General features: G+C 51.0%; 2 protein-coding genes across 2 annotated transcripts in view; both read left to right on the top strand.

Moving 5' to 3' along the window:
- LOC116958194 (uncharacterized) overlaps window positions 1–21,870 on the top strand; it is a 342,903-nt gene that overhangs the window by 39,556 nt on the left and 281,477 nt on the right. The window contains exons 5-6 of the mRNA XM_076056175.1: window positions 2,057–2,188; window positions 3,614–4,236. Coding sequence (XP_075912290.1) covers window positions 2,057–2,188; window positions 3,614–4,236 — 755 coding nt within the window. The remainder of the gene's footprint in view (window positions 1–2,056; window positions 2,189–3,613; window positions 4,237–21,870) is intronic.
- The window catches only part of LOC142907111 (uncharacterized), a 31,366-nt gene continuing 13,869 nt past the window's right edge, over window positions 4,374–21,870 (top strand). The window contains exon 1 of the mRNA XM_076056236.1: window positions 4,374–21,710. Within this exon, the coding sequence (XP_075912351.1) occupies window positions 21,320–21,710 (391 nt within the window). The 5' untranslated portion in view covers window positions 4,374–21,319. The remainder of the gene's footprint in view (window positions 21,711–21,870) is intronic.

Genomic DNA, 21,870 nt, shown 5'->3' with positions numbered 1-21,870 from the left:
AGACACGCACACAGGGACGCACGCACACAGACACACACAGAGACGCACGCACACAAACGCACACAGAGACGCACGCACACAGAGACACACACAGAGACACACACAGAGACACGCACACAGAGACGCACACAGAGACTCACGCACACAGAGACGCACGCACACAGAGACACACACACACAGACACACACACACAGAGACACACACACACACAGAGACACACACACAGACACACACACACAGACAGACAGACACACACAGATACAGCCACAGAGACGCACGCAGGTAGAGTTAACATCTCCGAATGTAGGAATGTTGAACTTCTTTCGTACCATACGTAGCCAACCGCGTTAATCGGAGGTTCGAGTGGAAGGGCAACAAACTAAACACAACCCTAAAGAAATAGATTTTCAATCTAGATGATGATGTGAAAGTGTAACAGCTCCCAGTGGCTTCCTAATATCGAAAGGAAGAGCATTCCAGACGGCCGCAGAAGCTCGTCTAAAAGCGCTGCGCGATGCATTGTGTGAGTCTGTGGGTCTCTGTGTGATGGGTCTCTGTGTGGTGAGTCTATGGGTCTCTGTGTGATGAGTCTATGGGTCTGTGTGGTGATCACGATATAATTTTCTCCGACACCAAGGTTCTTTGCAAACCCACGGGTTTTTATCAGAGATTTGTTCATGAAGCAATTCAGATCTACAAACACAGACACAATTTCAACCGAGAAGATTGTTTCAAATTAAGCAACCATTGGAAAGATGTTCTAAATCGAACTAAACATTAAACTAATTTCAATGGTACAGTATATTTTTTCAAGTAGTGGTACCCCAAACTTTCGCAGCTCTTATAAATTCCCTTTTCACACCATCAATAGGTAAACTCCCCCTCCCCCCGCGCCAAACGGCAAGTCCACCGGCACGTACACCACCTCTTTTCTAAAATCCGCCAATCAAATGCTAATTTTTATGCTAATTTCTTTGTCAGGACACCTTGTTTGCTCGCACACAGTTTAAAGTTCCGCGGTCTGAGCGTGGTTGTGTTTCGCTAAATTCTCCTGTTTGATTTGTACTAGGTGCCTCGGTGAATGTATATGCTCTGACTTTAACATAGCTATATCTGTGACCAGTTACAAGCTAATCACTCAGCTATTTCAATGCTAAATTCTATGCTAATTCCTTTGTCAAGGGGTGCTTCTGCGGATGTGTATACTTTAACTTAGCTATTTCAATGAGCCATTTCAATGCTAAATTATGTGCTAATTCCTTTGTCAAGGCGCTTTGTTTCTTCTCACACAGCTTAAAGGTCGTGATCTAAGCGTGCCTTTTCTCACTCCAGCGCTGTCCTCCAGACAGTCTCGTCCCTTCACCTGATGAAGGCCGCTTGTGTTGTGGCCGAAACGTCGTGATTTTTTGTTATTTTATTTTCACCTACGTGACTTTACCCAATAGAACCAAAGAGTGGATCCTAGCAGTCACGAAAGCTTTAAATCTAGAATTCTGTGTGGTGAGTCTATGGGTCTGTGTGGTGAGTCTATGAGTCTGTGTGGTGAGTCTATGGGTCTCTGTGTGATGAGTCTATGGGTCTGTGTGGTGAGTCTATGGGTCTCTGTGTGTGTATGTTCAACTTCTTCTGCACCTTACGTAGCCAACCAAAGTGTAGCCTATCGAATTAAAATAAAAAAAATTTAAACTCGCGCTGCATTGAAGAGTGATATTAAGTCATGATGGTGTGGTGTGGTGTGTGTGGTGTGTGTGTGGTGTGTGCTGTGTGGTGTGGTGTGTGTGCGCTGTGTGTGCGGTGTGTGTGTGTGTGTGGGGTGTGTGGGTGGTGTGTGTGCGGTGTGTGTGGTGTGTGTGCTGTGTGTGTGGTGTGTGTGTGTGTGGTGTGTGTGTGCTGTGTGTGGTGTGTGTGTGTGGTGTGTGTGTGTGGTGTGTCTGTGGTGTGTGTGGTGTGTGTTTGTGGGGTGTGTGGTGTGGTGTGTGTGGTGCGTGTGTGGTGTGTGTGTGGTGTGTGTGTGTCTCCCCCCCTCCCCACCCCCGCCTTGGGTTGCCGTCTGCAGACCCCATGCCGGAGTTCCCGGCCGCCAGCCCCCCCAGTTTCCCGAGCATCATGGGCGGCCTGCGCCTGACGCAGAGCCCCCGCGCCCGCAAGACCCGCTCGGAGCAGCAGGTGCCACTCGGGGAAGAAGCCGGTGAGTGGTGCCAGCGGCCTGCCAGTGAGTGGTGCCAGCGGCCTCCCAGTGAGTGGTGCCAGCGGCCTGCCAGTGAGTGGTGCCAGCGCCCTGCCGTGCCCCTGCCAACGCCTGAAGCTGCTTCCGCGTTTGCGGTAGAAGGTTTCTGGGCACCGTGTTCTATGTTCCCCCCCCCCCCTCCTTCCGGAAGTTGGTGATGTTGACTACCTCGCCTGGTACGCAGGACGTCGTGGGTTCGATCCCGACCCTGACGATGCCTGCTGCTGTATATTTGGAGTTTGCGTGTCTCTCTTGTCATCATCACGGTGGCTATGAGATGTTGACTACCTTGCCTGGTCTGCAGGAGGTCGTGGGTTCCATCCCGACCCTGACGATGCCTGCTGCTGTAGATTTGGAGTTTGCGTGTCTCTCTTGTCATCATCACGGTGGCTATGAGATGTTGACTACCTCGCCTGGTCTACAGGAGGTCTGTGTCTCTCTCTCATCATCATCATCACGGTGGCTATGAGATGTTAACTCCCTCGCCTGGTCTACAGGAGGTCGTGGGTTCGATCCCGACCCCGACGATGCCTGCTGCTGCTGCTGTATATTTGGAGTTTGCGTCTCTCTGTCACCCCGTGGTTTTGTGGGATTTTTCTCCTGGTCCTCTGGGTTTTCCCCTCCGCATTTGGAATCATCATCACCACACGTTCAGAGTATTTGGCTGCTCTACATTTGCACGATGCTGATGATTACGACAATCCACTTCACTGAGCCACTCTAGCTCAGTGGCCCTTACCGGGTAAAATGAAAATAGCTTTAGTTTAGACTGTTTGGGCAAGGAGGTGGTGTGGCCTTTGTCTCCCTAGCGGAGAAGTTTATACGAAACACATCCTCCCGTTTGGTTCTTTCAAATGAGGATATCGTAACATATCCTAAATTTGAGGCTAAGTCGACCTCGGGGAGGTCCGGGACCAGTGCAGAGAGAAGTGTCGCTACCGGTGTTGGCCGTGAGCGGGAATCGAACTCTGTTCACTCGGCTCGTAGCTTTGCTGGCTAACCACTGCATTACCGCTGCCCACACTCTAAACTACTAAAAACTATTTTTTATTTCACCAGGTAAGCCACACTGAGCTTAGTAGCTTTTTTTTTTTCCGAGCTACCTGGCCATCACAAATGTTCGAAATTCGGATGCGCTTTTGCGGCTGTCTGGAACGCTCTTCCTTCAGATATTAGAAAACCATTGGGAGCTGTGCACTTTTAAATCATCTAGATTGACAAACTAATTTCTTTATGACCGCTTTGTTTAGCTTGTTGTCCTTCCCGCCCCCCCCCGCACCTCCGATTTGTGCGGTTGGCTACGTACGGTGCGATAGAAATTCAAAGTACACACACACACAAGCGCGTACATCGTGACAGCTGTCTGTCGTTCAACGTTTGCCGCAGGCTCTCACGTCATGTCAAGCTGCCCGGCCCCTGATCCGCAACAACAACAACAACAGCAGCAGCAGCAACAGCAGCAGCAGCAGCAACAGCAACAGCAACAGCCGACGCAGACCGGCACCCCGGGGCCCACGGTCGAGCCCCTCGACTGCGGCGCCGACACCGGAGCCGGCCCAAACGGCGGCGTGGACGGCCCCGGCGGCCCCGGCGGGGGAGGCGCGGGAGTGGTGGGCGGGGGCGGCGGCGGCGGCGGCGGCGGCGCGGTGGGCGGAGTGGTGGGCGGAGTGGTGGGCGGGGGCGGCGGCGGCGGCGGCGGCGGCGGCGTGCTGGTGACCAAGGACGGCGGGGGAGCGGCGGCCTGTGAGCTGCTGCCGCGCCGCTCGTCGCACGTCAAGGAGAAGCGCTACAAGTGCGCCGACTGCGGCAAGCTCTTCCGCCAGTCCACCGACCTGTTCCGCCACCAGTCGCTGCACACGGGCGAGCGGCCCTTCCAGTGCGACCAGTGCGGCAAGAGCTTCGCGCTCACGCGGGACCTGGCGCGCCACCAGCGCACGCACACGGACGAGCGCCCCTACGTCTGCGAGCAGTGCGGCAAGAACTTCCGCCTGCCCGAGGATGTGCTCAAGGTGAGGGGGAGCGGGGGGGGGTGGGTGGGTGTCACGGGGATATCACGGTGGTGACTTGAAATCAGGTTGGTGGTGGTGGTGGTGGTGATTGATATCGGGGGTGGTGGTGGTGAGATTAGAGTGGCCGTGGTGGTAACTTAAATGAGGGTGGTGGTGGTGATTGAGATCGGGGGTGGTGGTGGTGGTGGTGAGATTATAGTGGTCGTGGTGGTAACTTAAATGAGGGTGGTGGTGGTGATTGAGATTGGTGGTGAGATTATAGTGGTCGTGGTGGTAACTTAAATCAGGGTGGTGGTGGTGATTGAGATCGGGGGTGGTGGTGAGATTATGGTGGTCGTGGTGGTAACTTAAATCAGGGTGGTGACTTGAAATCAGGGTGGTGATGGTGATTGAGATTGGGGGTGGTGGTGGTGAGATTTTAGTGGTCGTGGTGGTAACTTATATCAGGGTGGTGACTTGAAATCAGGGTGGTGGTGGTGAGATTAGAGTGGTCGTGGTGGTAACTTAAATCAGGGTGGTGGTAGTGATTGAGATCAGGGGTCGTGGTGGTAACTGAAATCAGGGTGGTGGCTGCGAAATTAGGGTGGTGGTGGTGGTGACCGGAATGAGGTTGGTGGTGATCACTCGGATAATGACAATAAATAATTTGGTGCTTTTCGCACGGCACTATCGCCGTTCTTCACGCTGCAGAGCTATCGGCACGTAGAAAGGCATTATCGAGACGCCCCAGTAGTGGGCCACGCTGCTGCCGTGTAACGTGTTCACCTTTGTAAACGAAAAACAATTTATATTTTACCGGGTTAGGCTGCGTGGCTCTCTTTTCAGAAGCGAACCCTGGCCATCGCAAAAGATAGCCCAATGAAGTGGCTTATCATCACGTGGAAATGTATAGCAGCCAAATACTCGAAATACATGTTTGTTAAATGTGGAGAGAAAAAAACGGAGAGAAATCTACGGGACCACGGGGGGGGAGAGAGAGAGACATGCAAACTCTAAATATACTGCAGGCGTCAGTCGGGATCAAACCCAAGACCTCCTGTATACCAAGCGCGGTAGTTCACGTCGCCTAGCCACCGTGATGATGAGAGAGAGAGTATTTAAAATTCCTTGTGTTCTTTTAGTCTCTTGCTTATTATTCATGCTGTCTACCCAACATACTCCCAAATGCAACTGTCGGCAGTGGCAGAACACGCGTGCCAACAGGGACAGTCAATTGATTTTTACAATGTTGAAGTTCTGTGCAAAACTAGTTACTGCTGGCCAAGACTAATTAGAGTATCTATCGAAATTGAGAGAAGGACAAATTATCTTCACCGTTCGGATAGCTACAGACTTAGTGCTGCTTGGAAGCGAATCATCAAATAACACATTGTTTAAATGCATGCCTATACAGGTCACCATACATCAGTGGGGATTACCTGTGAGCAGACAATAAAGCAGTTAGTGCTTGGTGTAGCGGTAGTGAGTGATTGGGTTAGTGCTTGGTGTAGCGGTAGTGAGTGATTGGGTTAGTGCTTGGTGTAACGGTAGTGATAGGGGTAGTGATTGGGTTAGTGCTTGGTGTAGCGGTAGTGATTGGGTTGGGGGTTGGTGTAGCGGTAGTGAGTGATTGGGTTAGTGCTTGGTGTAGCGGTAGTGAGTGATTGGGTTAGTGCTTGGTGTAGCGGTAGTGAGTGATTGGGTTAGTGCTTGGTGTAGCGGTAGTGATAGGGTTAGTGATTGGGTTAGTGCTTGGTGTAGCGGTAGTGATTGGATTAGTGCTTGGTGTAGCGGTAGTGAGTGATTGGGTTAGTGCTTGGTGTAGCGGTAGTGAGTGATTGGGTTAGGGGTTGGTGTAGCGGTAGTGATAGGGTTAGTGATTAGGTTAGTGCTTGGTGTAGCGGTAGTGAGTGGTTGGGTTAGTGCTTGGTGTAGCGGTAGTGAGTGATTGGGTTAGGGGTTGGTGTAGCGGTAGTGATAGGGGTAGTGATTGGGTTAGTGCTTGGTGTAGCGGTAGTGATAGGGGTAGTGATTGGGTTAGTGCTTGGTGTAGCGGAAGTGAGTGATTGGGTTAGTGCTTGGTGTAGCGGTAGTGATAGGGTTAGCGATTGGTGTAGCGGTAGTGAGTGATTGGGTTAGTGCTTGGTGTAGCGGTAGTGATAGGGTTAGTGATTGGGTTAGTGCTTGGTGTAGCGGTAGTGATTGGGTTAGTGCTTGGTGTAGCGATAGTGATTGGGTTAGTGCTTGGTGTAGCGGTAGTGAGTGATTGGGTTAGGGGTTGGTGTAGCGGTAGTGATAGGGGTAGTGATTGGGTTAGTGCTTGGTGTAGCGGTAGTGATAGGGGTAGTGATTTGGTTAGTGCTTGGTGTAGCGGAAGTGAGTGATTGGGTTAGTGCTTGGTGTAGCGGTAGTGATAGGGTTAGCGATTGGTGTAGCGGTAGTGAGTGATTGGGTTAGTGCTTGGTGTAGCGGTAGTGATAGGGTTAGCGATTGGTGTAGCGGTAGTGAGTAATTGGGTTAGTGCTTGGTGTAGCGGTAGTGATTGGGTTAGTGCTTGGTGTAGGGGTAGTGAGTGATTGGGTTAGTGCTTGGTGTAGCGGTAGTGATTGGGTTAGTGCTTGGTGTAGCGGTAGTGAGTGATTGGGTTAGGGGTTGGTGTAGCGGTAGTGATAGGGGCAGTGATTGGGTTAGTGCTTGGTGTAGCGATAGTGATTGGGTTAGTGCTTGGTGTAGCGGTAGTGAGTGATTGGGTTAGGGGTTGGTGTAGCGGTAGTGATAGGGGTAGTGATTGGGTTAGGGCTTGGTGTAGCGGTAGTGAGTGAATGGGTTAGTGCTTGGTGTAATGGTAGTGAGTGATTGGGTTAGTGCTTGGTGTAGCGGTAGTGATTGGGTTAGTGATTGGATTAGTGCTTGGTGTAGCGGTAGTGAGTGATTGGGTTAGTGCTTGGTGTAGCGGTAGTGATTGGGTTAGTGATTGGGTTAGTGCTTGATGTAGCGGTAGTGATTGGGTTAGGGGTTGGTGTAGCGGTAGTGATAGGGGTAGTGATTGGGTTAGTGCTTGGTGTAGCGGTAGTGAGTGATTGGGTTAGGGGTTGGTGTAGCGGTAGTGATAGGGGTAGTGATTGGGTTAGTGCTTGGTGTAGCGGTAGTGATTGGGTTAGTGCTTGGTGTAGCGGTAGTGAGTGATTGGGTTAGTGCTTGGTGTAGCGGTAGTGATTGGGTTAGTGATTGGTGTAGCGGTAGTGAGTGATTGGGTTAGTGCTTGGTGTAGCGGTAGTGAGTGATTGGGTTAGGGGTTGGTGTAGCGGTAGTGATAGGGGTAGTGATTGGGTTAGTGCTTGGTGTAGCGGTAGTGAGTGGTTGGGTTAGTGCTTGGTGTAGCGGTAGTGAGTGATTGGGTTAGGGGTTGGTGTAGCGGTAGTGATAGGGGTAGTGATTGGGTTAGTGCTTGGTGTAGCGGTAGTGATAGGGGTAGTGATTGGGTTAGTGCTTGGTGTAGCGGAAGTGAGTGATTGGGTTAGTGCTTGGTGTAGCGGTAGTGATAGGGTTAGCGATTGGTGTAGCGGTAGTGAGTGATTGGGTTAGTGCTTGGTGTAGCGGTAGTGATAGGCTTAGTTATTGGGTTAGTGCTTGGTGTAGCGATAGTGATTGGGTTAGTGCTTGGTGTAGCGATAGTGATTGGGTTAGTGCTTGGTGTAGCGGTAGTGAGTGATTGGGTTAGGGGTTGGTGTAGCGGTAGTGATAGGGGTAGTGATTGGGTTAGTGCTTGGTGTAGCGGTAGTGATAGGGGTAGTGATTTGGTTAGTGCTTGGTGTAGCGGAAGTGAGTGATTGGGTTAGTGCTTGGTGTAGCGGTAGTGATAGGGTTAGCGATTGGTGTAGCGGTAGTGAGTGATTGGGTTAGTGCTTGGTGTAGCGGTAGTGATAGGGTTAGCGATTGGTGTAGCGGTAGTGAGTAATTGGGTTAGTGCTTGGTGTAGCGGTAGTGATTGGGTTAGTGCTTGGTGTAGGGGTAGTGAGTGATTGGGTTAGTGCTTGGTGTAGCGGTAGTGATAGGGGTAGTGATTGGGTTAGTGCTTGGTGTAGCGGTAGTGATTGGGTTGGGGGTTGGTGTAGCGGTAGTGAGTGATTGGGTTAGTGCTTGGTGTAGCGGTAGTGAGTGATTGGGTTAGTGCTTGGTGTAGCGGTAGTGAGTGATTGGGTTAGTGCTTGGTGTAGCGGTAGTGATAGGGTTAGTGATTGGGTTAGTGCTTGGTGTAGCGGTAGTGATTGGATTAGTGCTTGGTGTAGCGGTAGTGAGTGATTGGGTTAGTGCTTGGTGTAGCGGTAGTGAGTGATTGGGTTAGGGGTTGGTGTAGCGGTAGTGATAGGGTTAGTGATTAGGTTAGTGCTTGGTGTAGCGGTAGTGAGTGGTTGGGTTAGTGCTTGGTGTAGCGGTAGTGAGTGATTGGGTTAGGGGTTGGTGTAGCGGTAGTGATAGGGGTAGTGATTGGGTTAGTGCTTGGTGTAGCGGTAGTGATAGGGGTAGTGATTGGGTTAGTGCTTGGTGTAGCGGAAGTGAGTGATTGGGTTAGTGCTTGGTGTAGCGGTAGTGAGTGATTGGGTTAGGGGTTGGTGTTGCGGTAGTGATAGGGGTAGTGATTAGGTTAGTGCTTGGTGTAGCGGTAGTGAGTGATTGGGTTAGGGGTTGGTGTAGCGGTAGTGATAGGGGTAGTGATTGGGTTAGTGCTTGGTGTAGCGGTAGTGATAGGGGTAGTGATTGGGTTAGTGCTTGGTGTAGCGGAAGTGAGTGATTGGGTTAGTGCTTGGTGTAGCGGTAGTGATAGGGTTAGCGATTGGTGTAGCGGTAGTGAGTGATTGGGTTAGTGCTTGGTGTAGCGGTAGTGATAGGGTTAGTGATTGGGTTAGTGCTTGGTGTAGCGGTAGTGATTGGGTTAGTGCTTGGTGTAGCGATAGTGATTGGGTTAGTGCTTGGTGTAGCGGTAGTGAGTGATTGGGTTAGGGGTTGGTGTAGCGGTAGTGATAGGGGTAGTGATTGGGTTAGTGCTTGGTGTAGCGGTAGTGATAGGGGTAGTGATTTGGTTAGTGCTTGGTGTAGCGGAAGTGAGTGATTGGGTTAGTGCTTGGTGTAGCGGTAGTGATAGGGTTAGCGATTGGTGTAGCGGTAGTGAGTGATTGGGTTAGTGCTTGGTGTAGCGGTAGTGATAGGGTTAGCGATTGGTGTAGCGGTAGTGAGTAATTGGGTTAGTGCTTGGTGTAGCGGTAGTGATTGGGTTAGTGCTTGGTGTAGGGGTAGTGAGTGATTGGGTTAGTGCTTGGTGTAGCGGTAGTGATTGGGTTAGTGCTTGGTGTAGCGGTAGTGAGTGATTGGGTTAGGGGTTGGTGTAGCGGTAGTGATAGGGGCAGTGATTGGGTTAGTGCTTGGTGTAGCGATAGTGATTGGGTTAGTGCTTGGTGTAGCGGTAGTGAGTGATTGGGTTAGGGGTTGGTGTAGCGGTAGTGATAGGGGTAGTGATTGGGTTAGGGCTTGGTGTAGCGGTAGTGAGTGAATGGGTTAGTGCTTGGTGTAATGGTAGTGAGTGATTGGGTTAGTGCTTGGTGTAGCGGTAGTGATTGGGTTAGTGATTGGATTAGTGCTTGGTGTAGCGGTAGTGAGTGATTGGGTTAGTGCTTGGTGTAGCGGTAGTGATTGGGTTAGTGATTGGGTTAGTGCTTGATGTAGCGGTAGTGATTGGGTTAGGGGTTGGTGTAGCGGTAGTGATAGGGGTAGTGATTGGGTTAGTGCTTGGTGTAGCGGTAGTGAGTGATTGGGTTAGGGGTTGGTGTAGCGGTAGTGATAGGGGTAGTGATTGGGTTAGTGCTTGGTGTAGCGGTAGTGATTGGGTTAGTGCTTGGTGTAGCGGTAGTGAGTGATTGGGTTAGTGCTTGGTGTAGCGGTAGTGATTGGGTTAGTGATTGGTGTAGCGGTAGTGAGTGATTGGGTTAGTGCTTGGTGTAGCGGTAGTGAGTGATTGGGTTAGGGGTTGGTGTAGCGGTAGTGATAGGGGTAGTGATTGGGTTAGTGCTTGGTGTAGCGGTAGTGAGTGGTTGGGTTAGTGCTTGGTGTAGCGGTAGTGAGTGATTGGGTTAGGGGTTGGTGTAGCGGTAGTGATAGGGGTAGTGATTGGGTTAGTGCTTGGTGTAGCGGTAGTGATAGGGGTAGTGATTGGGTTAGTGCTTGGTGTAGCGGAAGTGAGTGATTGGGTTAGTGCTTGGTGTAGCGGTAGTGATAGGGTTAGCGATTGGTGTAGCGGTAGTGAGTGATTGGGTTAGTGCTTGGTGTAGCGGTAGTGATAGGGTTAGTTATTGGGTTAGTGCTTGGTGTAGCGGTAGTGATTGGGTTAGTGCTTGGTGTAGCGATAGTGATTGGGTTAGTGCTTGGTGTAGCGGTAGTGAGTGATTGGGTTAGGGGTTGGTGTAGCGGTAGTGATAGGGGTAGTGATTGGGTTAGTGCTTGGTGTAGCGGTAGTGATAGGGGTAGTGATTTGGTTAGTGCTTGGTGTAGCGGAAGTGAGTGATTGGGTTAGTGCTTGGTGTAGCGGTAGTGATAGGGTTAGCGATTGGTGTAGCGGTAGTGAGTGATTGGGTTAGTGCTTGGTGTAGCGGTAGTGATAGGGTTAGCGATTGGTGTAGCGGTAGTGAGTAATTGGGTTAGTGCTTGGTGTAGCGGTAGTGATTGGGTTAGTGCTTGGTGTAGGGGTAGTGAGTGATTGGGTTAGTGCTTGGTGTAGCGGTAGTGATAGGGGTAGTGATTGGGTTAGTGCTTGGTGTAGCGGTAGTGATTGGGTTGGGGGTTGGTGTAGCGGTAGTGAGTGATTGGGTTAGTGCTTGGTGTAGCGGTAGTGAGTGATTGGGTTAGTGCTTGGTGTAGCGGTAGTGAGTGATTGGGTTAGTGCTTGGTGTAGCGGTAGTGATAGGGTTAGTGATTGGGTTAGTGCTTGGTGTAGCGGTAGTGATTGGATTAGTGCTTGGTGTAGCGGTAGTGAGTGATTGGGTTAGTGCTTGGTGTAGCGGTAGTGAGTGATTGGGTTAGGGGTTGGTGTAGCGGTAGTGATAGGGTTAGTGATTAGGTTAGTGCTTGGTGTAGCGGTAGTGAGTGGTTGGGTTAGTGCTTGGTGTAGCGGTAGTGAGTGATTGGGTTAGGGGTTGGTGTAGCGGTAGTGATAGGGGTAGTGATTGGGTTAGTGCTTGGTGTAGCGGTAGTGATAGGGGTAGTGATTGGGTTAGTGCTTGGTGTAGCGGAAGTGAGTGATTGGGTTAGTGCTTGGTGTAGCGGTAGTGAGTGATTGGGTTAGGGGTTGGTGTTGCGGTAGTGATAGGGGTAGTGATTAGGTTAGTGCTTGGTGTAGCGGTAGTGAGTGATTGGGTTAGGGGTTGGTGTAGCGGTAGTGATAGGGGTAGTGATTGGGTTAGTGCTTGGTGTAGCGGTAGTGATAGGGGTAGTGATTGGGTTAGTGCTTGGTGTAGCGGAAGTGAGTGATTGGGTTAGTGCTTGGTGTAGCGGTAGTGATAGGGTTAGCGATTGGTGTAGCGGTAGTGAGTGATTGGGTTAGTGCTTGGTGTAGCGGTAGTGATAGGGTTAGTGATTGGGTTAGTGCTTGGTGTAGCGGTAGTGATTGGGTTAGTGCTTGGTGTAGCGATAGTGATTGGGTTAGTGCTTGGTGTAGCGGTAGTGAGTGATTGGGTTAGGGGTTGGTGTAGCGGTAGTGATAGGGGTAGTGATTGGGTTAGTGCTTGGTGTAGCGGTAGTGATAGGGGTAGTGATTTGGTTAGTGCTTGGTGTAGCGGAAGTGAGTGATTGGGTTAGTGCTTGGTGTAGCGGTAGTGATAGGGTTAGCGATTGGTGTAGCGGTAGTGAGTGATTGGGTTAGTGCTTGGTGTAGCGGTAGTGATAGGGTTAGCGATTGGTGTAGCGGTAGTGAGTAATTGGGTTAGTGCTTGGTGTAGCGGTAGTGATTGGGTTAGTGCTTGGTGTAGGGGTAGTGAGTGATTGGGTTAGTGCTTGGTGTAGCGGTAGTGATTGGGTTAGTGCTTGGTGTAGCGGTAGTGAGTGATTGGGTTAGGGGTTGGTGTAGCGGTAGTGATAGGGGTAGTGATTGGGTTAGGGCTTGGTGTAGCGGTAGTGAGTGATTGGGTTAGTGCTTGGTGTAACGGTAGTGAGTGATTGGGTTAGTGCTTGGTGTAGCGGTAGTGATTGGGTTAGTGATTGGATTAGTGCTTGGTGTAGCGGTAGTGAGTGATTGGGTTAGTGCTTGGTGTAGCGGTAGTGATAGGGTTAGTGATTGGGTTAGTGCTTGGTGTAGCGGTAGTGATTGGGTTAGTGCTTGGTGTAGCGATAGTGATTGGGTTAGTGCTTGGTGTAGCGGTAGTGAGTGATTGGGTTAGGGGTTGGTGTAGCGGTAGTGATAGGGGTAGTGATTGGGTTAGTGCTTGGTGTAGCGGTAGTGATAGGGGTAGTGATTTGGTTAGTGCTTGGTGTAGCGGAAGTGAGTGATTGGGTTAGTGCTTGGTGTAGCGGTAGTGATAGGGTTAGCGATTGGTGTAGCGGTAGTGAGTGATTGGGTTAGTGCTTGGTGTAGCGGTAGTGATAGGGTTAGCGATTGGTGTAGCGGTAGTGAGTAATTGGGTTAGTGCTTGGTGTAGCGGTAGTGATTGGGTTAGTGCTTGGTGTAGGGGTAGTGAGTGATTGGGTTAGTGCTTGGTGTAGCGGTAGTGATTGGGTTAGTGCTTGGTGTAGCGGTAGTGAGTGATTGGGTTAGGGGTTGGTGTAGCGGTAGTGATAGGGGTAGTGATTGGGTTAGGGCTTGGTGTAGCGGTAGTGAGTGATTGGGTTAGTGCTTGGTGTAACGGTAGTGAGTGATTGGGTTAGTGCTTGGTGTAGCGGTAGTGATTGGGTTAGTGATTGGATTAGTGCTTGGTGTAGCGGTAGTGAGTGATTGGGTTAGTGCTTGGTGTAGCGGTAGTGATTGGGTTAGTGATTGGGTTAGTGCTTGATGTAGCGGTAGTGATTGGGTTAGGGGTTGGTGTAGCGGTAGTGATAGGGGTAGTGATTGGGTTAGTGCTTGGTGTAGCGGTAGTGAGTGATTGGGTTAGGGGTTGGTGTAGCGGTAGTGATAGGGGTAGCGATTGGTGTAGCGGTAGTGAGTGATTGGGTTAGTGCTTGGTGTAGCGGTAGTGATAGGGTTAGTTATTGGGTTAGTGCTTGGTGTAGCGGTAGTGATTGGGTTAGTGCTTGGTGTAGCGGTAGTGAGTGATTGGGTTAGTGCTTGGTGTAGCGGTAGTGATAGGGTTAGCGATTGGTGTAGCGGTAGTGAGTGATTGGGTTAGTGCTTGGTGTAGCGGTAGTGATAGGGTTAGTTATTGGGTTAGTGCTTGGTGTAGCGGTAGTGATTGGGTTAGTGCTTGGTGTAGCGATAGTGATTGGGTTAGTGCTTGGTGTAGCGGTAGTGAGTGATTGGGTTAGTGCTTGGTGTAGCGGTAGTGATAGGGTTAGTTATTGGGTTAGTGCTTGGTGTAGCGGTAGTGATTGGGTTAGTGCTTGGTGTAGCGATAGTGATTGGGTTAGTGCTTGGTGTAGGGGTAGTGAGTGATTGGGTTAGTGCTTGGTGTAGCGGTAGTGATAGGGGTAGTGATTGGGTTAGTGCTTGGTGTAGCGGTAGTGATTGGGTTGGGGGTTGGTGTAGCGGTAGTGAGTGATTGGGTTAGTGCTTGGTGTAGCGGTAGTGAGTGATTGGGTTAGTGCTTGGTGTAGCGGTAGTGATAGGGTTAGCGATTGGTGTAGCGGTAGTGAGTGATTGGGTTAGTGCTTGGTGTAGCGGTAGTGATAGGGTTAGCGATTGGTGTAGCGGTAGTGAGTAATTGGGTTAGTGCTTGGTGTAGCGGTAGTGATTGGGTTAGTGCTTGGTGTAGGGGTAGTGAGTGATTGGGTTAGTGCTTGGTGTAGCGGTAGTGATTGGGTTAGTGCTTGGTGTAGCGGTAGTGAGTGATTGGGTTAGGGGTTGGTGTAGCGGTAGTGATAGGGGTAGTGATTGGGTTAGGGCTTGGTGTAGCGGTAGTGAGTGATTGGGTTAGTGCTTGGTGTAACGGTAGTGAGTGATTGGGTTAGTGCTTGGTGTAGCGGTAGTGATTGGGTTAGTGATTGGATTAGTGCTTGGTGTAGCGGTAGTGAGTGATTGGGTTAGTGCTTGGTGTAGCGGTAGTGATAGGGTTAGTGATTGGGTTAGTGCTTGGTGTAGCGGTAGTGATTGGGTTAGTGCTTGGTGTAGCGATAGTGATTGGGTTAGTGCTTGGTGTAGCGGTAGTGAGTGATTGGGTTAGGGGTTGGTGTAGCGGTAGTGATAGGGGTAGTGATTGGGTTAGTGCTTGGTGTAGCGGAAGTGAGTGATTGGGTTAGTGCTTGGTGTAGCGGTAGTGATAGGGTTAGCGATTGGTGTAGCGGTAGTGAGTGATTGGGTTAGTGCTTGGTGTAGCGGTAGTGATAGGGTTAGTTATTGGGTTAGTGCTTGGTGTAGCGGTAGTGATTGGGTTAGTGCTTGGTGTAGCGATAGTGATTGGGTTAGTGCTTGGTGTAGCGGTAGTGAGTGATTGGGTTAGGGGTTGGTGTAGCGGTAGTGATAGGGGTAGTGATTGGGTTAGTGCTTGGTGTAGCGGTAGTGATAGGGGTAGTGATTTGGTTAGTGCTTGGTGTAGCGGAAGTGAGTGATTGGGTTAGTGCTTGGTGTAGCGGTAGTGATAGGGTTAGCGATTGGTGTAGCGGTAGTGAGTGATTGGGTTAGTGCTTGGTGTAGCGGTAGTGATAGGGTTAGCGATTGGTGTAGCGGTAGTGAGTAATTGGGTTAGTGCTTGGTGTAGCGGTAGTGATTGGGTTAGTGCTTGGTGTAGGGGTAGTGAGTGATTGGGTTAGTGCTTGGTGTAGCGGTAGTGATAGGGGTAGTGATTGGGTTAGTGCTTGGTGTAGCGGTAGTGATTGGGTTGGGGGTTGGTGTAGCGGTAGTGAGTGATTGGGTTAGTGCTTGGTGTAGCGGTAGTGAGTGATTGGGTTAGTGCTTGGTGTAGCGGTAGTGAGTGATTGGGTTAGTGCTTGGTGTAGCGGTAGTGATAGGGTTAGTGATTGGGTTAGTGCTTGGTGTAGCGGTAGTGATTGGATTAGTGCTTGGTGTAGCGGTAGTGAGTGATTGGGTTAGTGCTTGGTGTAGCGGTAGTGAGTGATTGGGTTAGGGGTTGGTGTAGCGGTAGTGATAGGGTTAGTGATTAGGTTAGTGCTTGGTGTAGCGGTAGTGAGTGGTTGGGTTAGTGCTTGGTGTAGCGGTAGTGAGTGATTGGGTTAGGGGTTGGTGTAGCGGTAGTGATAGGGGTAGTGATTGGGTTAGTGCTTGGTGTAGCGGTAGTGATAGGGGTAGTGATTGGGTTAGTGCTTGGTGTAGCGGAAGTGAGTGATTGGGTTAGTGCTTGGTGTAGCGGTAGTGAGTGATTGGGTTAGGGGTTGGTGTAGCGGTAGTGATAGGGGTAGTGATTGGGTTAGTGCTTGGTGTAGCGGTAGTGATAGGGGTAGTGATTAGGTTAGTGCTTGGTGTAGCGGTAGTGAGTGATTGGGTTAGGGGTTGGTGTAGCGGTAGTGATAGGGGTAGTGATTGGGTTAGTGCTTGGTGTAGCGGTAGTGATAGGGGTAGTGATTGGGTTAGTGCTTGGTGTAGCGGAAGTGAGTGATTGGATTAGTGCTTGGTGTAGCGGTAGTGATAGGGTTAGCGATTGGTGTAGCGGTAGTGAGTGATTGGGTTAGTGCTTGGTGTAGCGGTAGTGATAGGGTTAGTGATTGGGTTAGTGCTTGGTGTAGCGGTAGTGATTGGGTTAGTGCTTGGTGTAGCGATAGTGATTGGGTTAGTGCTTGGTGTAGCGGTAGTGAGTGATTGGGTTAGGGGTTGGTGTAGCGGTAGTGATAGGGGTAGTGATTGGGTTAGTGCTTGGTGTAGCGGTAGTGATAGGGGTAGTGATTTGGTTAGTGCTTGGTGTAGCGGAAGTGAGTGATTGGGTTAGTGCTTGGTGTAGCGGTAGTGATAGGGTTAGCGATTGGTGTAGCGGTAGTGAGTGATTGGGTTAGTGCTTGGTGTAGCGGTAGTGATAGGGTTAGCGATTGGTGTAGCGGTAGTGAGTAATTGGGTTAGTGCTTGGTGTAGCGGTAGTGATTGGGTTAGTGCTTGGTGTAGGGGTAGTGAGTGATTGGGTTAGTGCTTGGTGTAGCGGTAGTGATTGGGTTAGTGCTTGGTGTAGCGGTAGTGAGTGATTGGGTTAGGGGTTGGTGTAGCGGTAGTGATAGGGGTAGTGATTGGGTTAGGGCTTGGTGTAGCGGTAGTGAGTGATTGGGTTAGTGCTTGGTGTAACGGTAGTGAGTGATTGGGTTAGTGCTTGGTGTAGCGGTAGTGATTGGGTTAGTGATTGGATTAGTGCTTGGTGTAGCGGTAGTGAGTGATTGGGTTAGTGCTTGGTGTAGCGGTAGTGATAGGGTTAGTGATTGGGTTAGTGCTTGGTGTAGCGGTAGTGATTGGGTTAGTGCTTGGTGTAGCGATAGTGATTGGGTTAGTGCTTGGTGTAGCGGTAGTGAGTGATTGGGTTAGGGGTTGGTGTAGCGGTAGTGATAGGGGTAGTGATTGGGTTAGTGCTTGGTGTAGCGGTAGTGATAGGGGTAGTGATTTGGTTAGTGCTTGGTGTAGCGGAAGTGAGTGATTGGGTTAGTGCTTGGTGTAGCGGTAGTGATAGGGTTAGCGATTGGTGTAGCGGTAGTGAGTGATTGGGTTAGTGCTTGGTGTAGCGGTAGTGATAGGGTTAGCGATTGGTGTAGCGGTAGTGAGTAATTGGGTTAGTGCTTGGTGTAGCGGTAGTGATTGGGTTAGTGCTTGGTGTAGGGGTAGTGAGTGATTGGGTTAGTGCTTGGTGTAGCGGTAGTGATTGGGTTAGTGCTTGGTGTAGCGGTAGTGAGTGATTGGGTTAGGGGTTGGTGTAGCGGTAGTGATAGGGGTAGTGATTGGGTTAGGGCTTGGTGTAGCGGTAGTGAGTGATTGGGTTAGTGCTTGGTGTAACGGTAGTGAGTGATTGGGTTAGTGCTTGGTGTAGCGGTAGTGATTGGGTTAGTGATTGGATTAGTGCTTGGTGTAGCGGTAGTGATTGGGTTAGTGATTGGGTTAGTGCTTGATGTAGCGGTAGTGATTGGGTTAGGGGTTGGTGTAGCGGTAGTGATAGGGGTAGTGATTGGGTTAGTGCTTGGTGTAGCGGTAGTGAGTGATTGGGTTAGGGGTTGGTGTAGCGGTAGTGATAGGGGTAGCGATTGGTGTAGCGGTAGTGAGTGATTGGGTTAGTGCTTGGTGTAGCGGTAGTGATAGGGTTAGTTATTGGGTTAGTGCTTGGTGTAGCGGTAGTGATTGGGTTAGTGCTTGGTGTAGCGATAGTGATTGGGTTAGTGCTTGGTGTAGCGGTAGTGAGTGATTGGGTTAGGGGTTGGTGTAGCGGTAGTGATAGGGGTAGTGATTGGGTTAGTGCTTGGTGTAGCGGTAGTGATAGGGGTAGTGATTTGGTTAGTGCTTGGTGTAGCGGAAGTGAGTGATTGGGTTAGTGCTTGGTGTAGCGGTAGTGATAGGGTTAGCGATTGGTGTAGCGGTAATGAGTGATTGGGTTAGTGCTTGGTGTAGCGGTAGTGATAGGGTTAGCGATTGGTGTAGCGGTAGTGAGTAATTGGGTTAGTGCTTGGTCTAGCGGTAGTGATTGGGTTAGTGCTTGGTGTAGGGGTAGTGAGTGATTGGGTTAGTGCTTGGTGTAGCGGTAGTGATTGGGTTAGTGCTTGGTGTAGCGGTAGTGAGTGATTGGGTTAGGGGTTGGTATAGCGGTAGTGATAGGGGCAGTGATTGGGTTAGTGCTTGGTGTAGCGATAGTGATTGGGTTAGTGCTTGGTGTAGCGGTAGTGATAGGGGTAGTGATTGGGTTAGGGCTTGGTGTAGCGGTAGTGAGTGATTGGGTTCGTGCTTGGTGTAACGGTAGTGAGTGATTGGGTTAGTGCTTGGTGTAGCGGTAGTGATTGGGTTAGTGATTGGATTAGTGCTTTGTGTAGCGGTAGTGAGTGATTGGGTTAGTGCTTGGTGTAGCGGTAGTGATTGGGTTAGTGATTGGGTTAGTGCTTGGTGTAGCGGTAGTGATTGGGTTAGGGGTTGGTGTAGCGGTAGTGATAGGGGTAGTGATTGGGTTAGTGCTTGGTGTAGCGGTAGTGAGTGATTGGGTTAGGGGTTGGTGTAGCGGTAGTGATAGGGGTAGTGATTGGGTTAGTACTTGGTGTAGCGGTAGTGATTGGGTTAGTGCTTGGTGTAGCGGTAGTGAGTGATTGGGTTAGTGCTTGGTGTAGCGGTAGTGATTGGGTTAGTGATTGGTGTAGCGGTAGTGAGTGATTGGGTTAGTGCTTGGTGTAGCGGTAGTGATAGGGTTAGCGATTGGTGTAGCGGTAGTGAGTGATTGGGTTAGTGCTTGGTGTAGCGGTAGTGATAGGGTTAGCAATTGGTGTAGCGGTAGTGATAGGGGAAGTGATTGGGTTAGTGCTTGGTGTAGCGGTAGTGAGTGATTGGGTTAGTGCTTGGTGTAGCGGTAGTGAGTGATTGGGTTAGTGATTGGGTTAGTGCTTGGTGCAGCGGTAGTGAGTGATTGGGTTAGTGCTTGGTGTAGCGGTAGTGAGTGATTGGGTTAGTGCTTGGTGTAGCGGTAGTGAGTGATTGGGTTAGGGGTTGGTGTAGGGGTAGTGATTGGGTTAGTGCTTGGTGTAGCGGTAGTGATTGGGTTAGTGCTTGGTGTAGCGATAGTGATTGGGTTAGTGCTTGGTGTAGCGGTAGTGAGTGATTGGGTTAGGGGTTGGTGTAGCGGTAGTGATAGGGTTAGTGATTGGGTTAGTGCTTGGTGTAGCGGTAGTGATTGGGTTAGTGCTTGGTGTAGCGGTAGTGATAGGGTTAGTGATTAGGTTAGTGCTTGGTGTAGCGGTAGTGATTGATTGGGTTATTGCTTGGTGTAGCGGTAGTGAGTGATTGGGTTAGGGGTTGGTGTAGCGGTAGTGATAGGGGTAGTGATTGGGTTAGTGCTTGGTATAGCGGTAGTGATAGGGGTAGTGATTGAGTTAGTGCTTGGTGTAGCGGAAGTGAGTGATTGGGTTAGTGCTTGGTGTAGCGGTAGTGATTGGGTTAGTGCTTGGTGTAGGGGTAGTGAGTGATTGGGTTAGTGATTGGTGTAGCGGTAGTGAGTGATTGGGTTAGGGGTTGGTGTAGCGGTAGTGATAGGGGTAGTGCTTGGTGTAGCGGTAGTGAGTGATTGGGTTAGTGCTTGGTGTAGCGGTAGTGAGTGATTGGGTTAGTGCTTGGTGTAGCGGTAGTGAGTGATTGGGTTAGGGGTTGGTGTTGCGGTAGTGATAGTGGTAGTGATTGGGTTAGGGCTTGGTGTAGCGGTAGTGAGTGATTGGGTTAGTGCTTGGTGTAGCGGTAGTGATTGGGTTAGTGATTGGTGTAGCGGTAGTGAGTGATTGGGTTAGTGCTTGGTGTAGCGGTAGTGAGTGATTGGGTTAGTGCTTGGTGTAGCGGTAGTGAGTGATTGGGTTAGGGCTTGGTGTAGCGGTAGTGATTGGGTTAGTGATAGGGTTAGTTCTTGGTGTAGCGGTAGTGAGTTATTGGGTTAGGGGTTGGTGTAGCGGTAGTGCTTGGGTTAGTGCTTGGTGTAGGGGTAGTGATAGGGGTAGTGATTGGGTTAGTGCTTGGTGTAGCGGTAGTGAGTGATTGGGTTAGGGGTTGGTGTAGCGGTAGTGATAGGGGTAGTGATTGGGTTAGGGGTTGGTGTAGCGGTAGTGCTTGGGTTAGTGCTTGGTGTAGCGGTAGTGATTGGGTTAGTGCTTGGTGTAGCGGTAGTGATAGGGGTAGTGATTGGGTTAGTGCTTGGTGTAGCGGTAGTGAGTGATTGGGTTAGTGATTGGGTTAGTGCTTGGTGTAGCGGTAGTGAGTGATTGGGTTAGTGCTTGGTGTAGCGGTAGTGAGTGATTGGGTTAGTGCTTGGTGTAGCGGTAGTGAGTGATTGGGTTAGTGCTTGGTGTAGCGGTAGTGAGTGATTGGGTTAAGGCTTGGTGTAGCGGTAGTGAGTGATTGGGTTAGTGCTTGGTGTAGCGGTAGTGATTGGGTTAGTGATAGGGTTAGTGCTTGGTGTAGCGGTAGTGAGTGATTGGGTTAGGGGTTGGTGTAGCGGTAGTGCTTGGGTTAGTGCTTGGTGTAGCGGTAGTGATTGGGCTAGGGGTTGGTGTAGCGGTAGTGATAGGGGTAGTGATTGGGTTAGTGCTTGGTGTAGCGGTAGTGAGTGATTGGGTTAGGGGTTGGTGGAGCGGTGGTGATTGGGTTAGGGGTTTATCTAGTGGTATGGGTAGTGATGATGGGGCTAGTGATGATGGGTTAGGGCTTGGTGTAGTGTTAGTGATTGGCTTAGGGTTTGGTGTAGTGATGAAAGGGGTAGTGATTGGGTCAGGGGTAGACTCAGACCGCCACTTCGTTGGACTATCAATTGTCATAGCCAGGCCGCTTCCAAAAAGCGGTACACATCTCAGTGTGCCTTACGTGGTAAAATAAAAAAAAAATTTTTGAGATTAGAAGTGGCACTCGAATAATGGGGTTGTTTATTTGCGGACCTCGCCGAGTCGCGACTTGGAGGTCATTCGTGGTCATTGACTTGGAGGAGTGTTAAAACTATTGAACTATTAAAACTACTTTTTTATTTTACCAGCTCAGACCCTTTTTGCCAGGTAAGGTTGCCACCTCACCGTGCGTCTGCTCTCTCTCTCCCTTCTCTTCCTTGTCTCCCGCACACACACCACCCACCGCCTCGCCGTCACCGCCACCACCCACGCGTACCACCGCCACCATAACCGCCGCTATCAACCGTGTCACCACGACAACCGCCACCGCCACAACCGTCACCATGAACTGTCACTGCCTCCACCGCTGCAACCATCGCCACCGCTACTTCCACAACCACCACCACCACCACCACCGTCACCGCCGTCCCCCCCCAACATGCGCCCGCCCCCGCAGCACCAGCGCATCCACACGGACAAGAAGCCGTACCAGTGCGACACGTGCGGCAAGGCGTTCCTCCGCTCGCACGAGCTGCTGAGTCACCAGCGCGTTCACACAGGTGAGCGGCCGTACCGCTGCGACAAGTGCGGAAAGACCTTCCGCTGGTCGCACAGCCTCATCGGGCACAAGCGCACGCACAGCGCCGAGAAGAGCTTCCACTGCCGCACGTGCGGAAAGATGTACAAGCACCGCGCCTCTCTGGCCCTGCACCAGAAGTCGCACAAGTCCGGCGCGCAGCCGGGCGGCGTGGCCGGTGCCGACGCGCGGGACAAGCCGCCCGCGTTTCCCGACGCCTCCCCCAACAGCTTCCACTCGGACTTCGGGCAAGGTAACGCCGATGGGGGCGGCGGCGGCGGCGGCGGCACTGGCGGCGGCGGCGGCGGCGGCGGCGGCGGTGCCGGCGGCACTGGCGGCGGCGAAGGCGCCAGTGGGAACGAGCGGTGGGGGAGGAGGAGAGGGGACGGGACGGAGGATCGGCACTCCGGCTG

Source organism: Petromyzon marinus, chromosome 74 (assembly GCF_048934315.1).
Source record: "Petromyzon marinus isolate PM22_M1 ecotype Great Lakes invasive population chromosome 74, UKy_Petmar_22M1.pri1.0, whole genome shotgun sequence".
NCBI lineage: Eukaryota > Metazoa > Chordata > Hyperoartia > Petromyzontiformes > Petromyzontidae > Petromyzon > Petromyzon marinus.
The sequence above is the reverse complement of the archived record's forward strand: the minus strand, read 5'-3'. Positions and strand labels throughout refer to the sequence as shown.